This window comes from Impatiens glandulifera, chromosome 4 (genome assembly GCF_907164915.1).
Source record: "Impatiens glandulifera chromosome 4, dImpGla2.1, whole genome shotgun sequence".
NCBI classification, from domain to species: domain Eukaryota; kingdom Viridiplantae; phylum Streptophyta; class Magnoliopsida; order Ericales; family Balsaminaceae; genus Impatiens; species Impatiens glandulifera.
Window position 1 is genome coordinate 60,578,509 of NC_061865.1, and position 4,957 is coordinate 60,583,465.

Genomic DNA, 4,957 nt, shown 5'->3' on the forward strand with positions numbered 1-4,957 from the left:
AATACATATATATATATATATATATATATATATATATTTATTTAAATATTTATTTAAATAAAAAGTATATTTTAAAGGTAGATGTATGTCATCTAATTACACTCATAATGCCATACTTGACTAACAACATATTAAAAAAATTAAATAAAAGAATAAGAAAATTAAAAGTAAAAAGAATATGACTATACATAATAGGGAAAGGTCGTTATTATTTTAGTATAATAAAAGAAAATAAATTTTAATATATGTATATATTTAAAATGCTCATAGTTTTTTTATTATACAAAAAATAAATAAAAATGGAAATATATATGAAAACAACAAAAGACCTAACTTCAGCACAGTAAGATAAACTCCCTTTCTCTCTTTCTCCGCCGCTCAAGAAATGTCCATCGCCGTCGCTACCGCCGCCGCCGCCGGCGTAAACATGTCCAGACTTCTCGCATCTCCGACGACAGTCTCTCTCCTCTCCCACAAAACCATCCGCACGTCCTTCTCTTCTCTCTCTTCCTTCTCCGCCTTCCCAACCACTCTCCGCCGCCGCATTCCAGCAACATCTCTCAAATTCTCCACCACAACCAAGATCTCCGCCGCAATCAATGTCGGCGACAGGCTTCCCGAATCCACCCTATCTTACTTCGACGACTCCGACGAACTCCAAACAGTCACAATCTCAGATCTCACCAAAGGAAAGAAAACCGTCCTCTTCGCCGTCCCCGGTGCCTTCACGCCGACCTGTTCTCAGAAACATCTACCTGGATTTGTAGAGAAATCAGCTGAATTAAAAGCGAAAGGTATTGATACTATTGCTTGCATTTCTGTTAACGATGCTTTTGTATTGAAGGCGTGGAAGAAGGATTTGGGTATTGGAGATGAGGTTATACTTGTTAGTGATGGGAATGGAACTTTTACAAAGGCAATTGGGTGTGAATTGGATCTCAGTGATAAGCCAATAGGTCTTGGAATTAGGTCTAGAAGGTATGCGATGTTGGTTGAAGATGGAGTTGTGAAGGTGTTGAATTTGGAAGAAGGAGGTTCGTTTACTTTCAGCAGTGCTGATGATATTCTCAAAGTTCTGTAAGTTTTTTGAATGTGTTTTCTTTCTAATAAGATTCATGTTGTTTGATGAAATGTCATCTTGATTTTCTTGAAATGAATCAGAATAGTGGATAATTTGGTTAAACTGTTCTTGAATTGGTAAACTTTTGATAGGTATTATCAATTAAGTGAATTTTCATGGGTGGGTTATTCATGGTTGATTCTTTGTTATTTCATCAAACAATTTTGTAAAATCTTTGTGATGTGATTGAGGGGTTGTTTAGATGATCATTGGAGAATTACATAATATTATGTGGAGGGTTTAGGAAGATTGATTGTTGTGTTAGCTGAAGAACATGATCATAAAGTTAAGGTAGCATTCAAATGTATCACTTCTAGGTCATAAACCCAACCAAATTCGGGTTGGGTTAGATTCGATTTAACTAACTAACTATTTTTTTACATGATTTATTTTAGGAAAAATCGTTTTTGTTGGGATTTTTTTTATTTGATTAGAGCCAAATCGGACGCTTGAAATTGAATGTGTGAGAAAAATTACCGATATTTTGGTATATCTTAACATTAATATTTATGCATTGAGAAAGTGAGGCTTCAGTTCGCCAATACATTAGGCTAAGGATAAAATATGATAAAATCAAAGTTGTATAAAATATAAAATATATATTTCCAAATAAATGAAAATTGTTTTTTTTGTGACCACAAAACAAGAATAACTAGTTTTATAAATTTTGGAATAAAGAAAAGTGGAATTAAAATAATAATAAAAATAATACCAAAAAATGAGAGTTGTCTGATTATAATTACAAATTAATTTTGTGAGAACATAAATAAGTTGACCTAAAATATAAAATATTTTTTATTTTGCTTAAAAATAATATTCTTATTATTTTTTTTAATAATTAAAAAAAATTAGGTGAGGTTAAAAATAAAATTAAAAGAAATAAACTGAAAATAAAAAAGTAAACAGGGTTTTAGTCTAGAGGCCAGGGTCTAGGTCGCGGGAGGTTGGTCCTTGGTCAGAAATCAGGTGACCTCGGTCAAAAAAATTTTATAACTCGGTCGAAGGTCACAATCAAATGGGAAAAGAACTCTGTCGAAAATCAAGTTACGATTAGTTTTATAACTCGAAAACGAGAAATGATTAGAAATCCACAAAACTAAGAACCAAAATTATTTTTTTCAATCGTTAAGCCTAAATCTAACCCTGCAGAATCATACATTCTTCAAGTTCACTCATCCAATACATTTATAACAATCATACATACCTTTGAATTATTTATAAAAAAAATAAATTAATATTGAATATTACAGAATTGTAATGATTTTTCATTATCTCTAAATTATTTTTATAATTTATAGTATTATGTTTTATCACCTTAATTTTAACTTAATTAACTTCTTTTTTGTTTTTAGTCTCTTAAAATTTGATATATATACTTTTTTATTAATTAAAAATTAAAAATATTTATAATTAATTTTCGTTTAACATATTTAATTATAATTATATATTTATACAATATTACCTATTAATATAATTCAAATAATAATAATGATAAATCTTAAGAAATGATTATAATATTGTTACATTTCTACCTTACAAAATATATTTACTTAAAAAAAAATGTGTGTCAATACGAGGAAACTCAACCTTTTTAAATTAAAAATATTAAAATATACACTTACATAGGTTAGTATAGAGGTGAAAAAATTACCTATATTTTAGAGACTCACAAAATATAAATTTTTTTCTGTATACCTATACAGTTTATTGGTCCAGTATCTGTACTGATTTTTCAAGATTTCAGTATTTTGTTATATATCAAAATATTAAAATAATATTTATAAATATAAAGAATAAATAATTAAGATCTCATTTTCATTTTTATTTTCATTTACTAAATAACTAAACTATCAAACCACAACACATTCATTTCCTTTTACTCCTTACAATTTTTTTATATATTAAAGAATAGATCTCGTAGCTATATCGGTCATCATTTCTTATTTGTCGATATATTGATATTATACCGAAATCTTGGTATACCGCAACTATTCAATATTATTATTATGTTACTTGTATCCTATTGATTTTTCAATACGGTATTGATATAATTTTTTTTATATAAAAATTTTAGTATGAACTAACCTATACTTAAACTACAAATTTTAAAATATCTAAAACTCTTTAATAAATCAATTAACCTATTACTATACTAATTTTTTTTATAATTTATAACACTTTAATATTAAATATTTTAATTCTTTTTTAAAGTATAAAGATATAATAAACAAATAATTTAAAATAAAGTTACTTTGAATATCCAATTGTGGGTGTCTCTATTGATTATATGAATTATTTAATTAGTAAATATTAAGTAGCAAAATAATGAGTTATTTAAATTTAATTTGAATCGAACATGGAATGTTTAAATTTTTGGCCCTATCCTTATTTTCATATGACCCAATATTAATTGATAATTTGTCATTTTACAATGAACATATATAAAACCATGTATTATACAAAACAAATGTCATATTATAATTTAAATGAGAATATACCAAATTATGTAAAGTAGGTTGGACGGGAATTTTAAAGTTTGGGTGGGTTCAAATATCAATAATGAGCTGTCACACAGTACTTTTTTTGATGTAATATAAAGCAAATTAAAAAGGATATACTACCAAGAAAATAAGACCATTAAAGGAAATCAAGTTTAAAATTTTCAATTTAAAGGCTCTGTTTGATTAGGCTGAATGTGTTTATATTATAAATTTGTATCAATTTCATTTAGTGGGAATTATTTCTGCAAGTTTTATACAATCTCAAGTTCTCAATAAGATTTGAATGTTTGCAATAATAATAATAATATTGGCTAATTTATTTGTTAATATCAAGAACTTTATAAATTGAGGTGATATATATTAAAAAAATGTTTAATTCTCATCCATTCAAATAAGAGATATATAAAATATTAATTTGAAATAATATAAAAAATATTATTTAAAAAATTAAAATAATTAGACGAGAATCTAAACATTAAATATATATTACAAATTTACAAGCATTAAAATTTAAATGGAGAAGATCAGACAATCTTAATTTTTTTTTTAAGGATTACTAAAAATCAAACTTGTTTGAATTCAATAACGATGAATTGAACAAATCAATTATGTAGTTCAAAAATAATCTTTACAAAAAAACTATGAGCGACAATAAAATTTGTTATTATATAGATTGGTAAACAACGTCAGAATAATTTATATTATTTGATAACTGATCATCTATATAGTCAAAATAATGAAAAACTCGTATAAATTATGAGAGAATAAATGTAACTTCAATTGAAATATAAACTTCAAAGACTCTTTATTGAAAAAAAAACTTCATATATGACAAACTTCATCTTCTCTATGGTTAAGAATGAGATGTAGCTATACAGTTAAAATAAACTTATGATCCACAACAAATTTAAAGTATTATTTGAATTATAAAATTTTGAGATAAAAAATTCGATTAGACTAAACAAGATATCGAATATCGGAGTAAACAAACTATAACATTAACTCAAATCTGAATTGTAAAAATAGAAACGAAACAAATCCGGAAGTTAAAGAATTTATTATAGTAGTCAAGATAAACAAAATTAAAAATAAAATGACTTTTTGACTTTTGGGTGAGATTGTGTGAATTTTCTTTTTTAACCTTATAGATTAAAAAAAATCATTATTTTATATAACATGAAATTAAAATGTATGAAAAGGGATAAACCATAAAAGATACTAAATTCTTAACCTCGGGTAGTCCGGATCCAAACAAGCCCTAAGATGCCAAGCCGTTTTCTAAAGTCCCATTTTCCTTATAAACCGGATCAATCCTCACGGTTCACCGACCCGGTTT

The 4,957-nt window shown here is 26.3% G+C and overlaps 1 protein-coding gene across 1 annotated transcript; it reads left to right on the forward strand.

The window, feature by feature from the left end:
- Window positions 1–325: 325 nt before the first annotated feature.
- LOC124934151 (peroxiredoxin-2B-like) lies at window positions 326–1,239 on the forward strand. The gene has a single exon (XM_047474631.1). The coding sequence runs from the start codon at window positions 386–388 to the stop codon at window positions 1,079–1,081; it is 696 nt and encodes a 231-aa protein (XP_047330587.1). The 5' UTR covers window positions 326–385; the 3' UTR covers window positions 1,082–1,239.
- The last annotated feature ends 3,718 nt before the right edge of the window (window positions 1,240–4,957 follow it).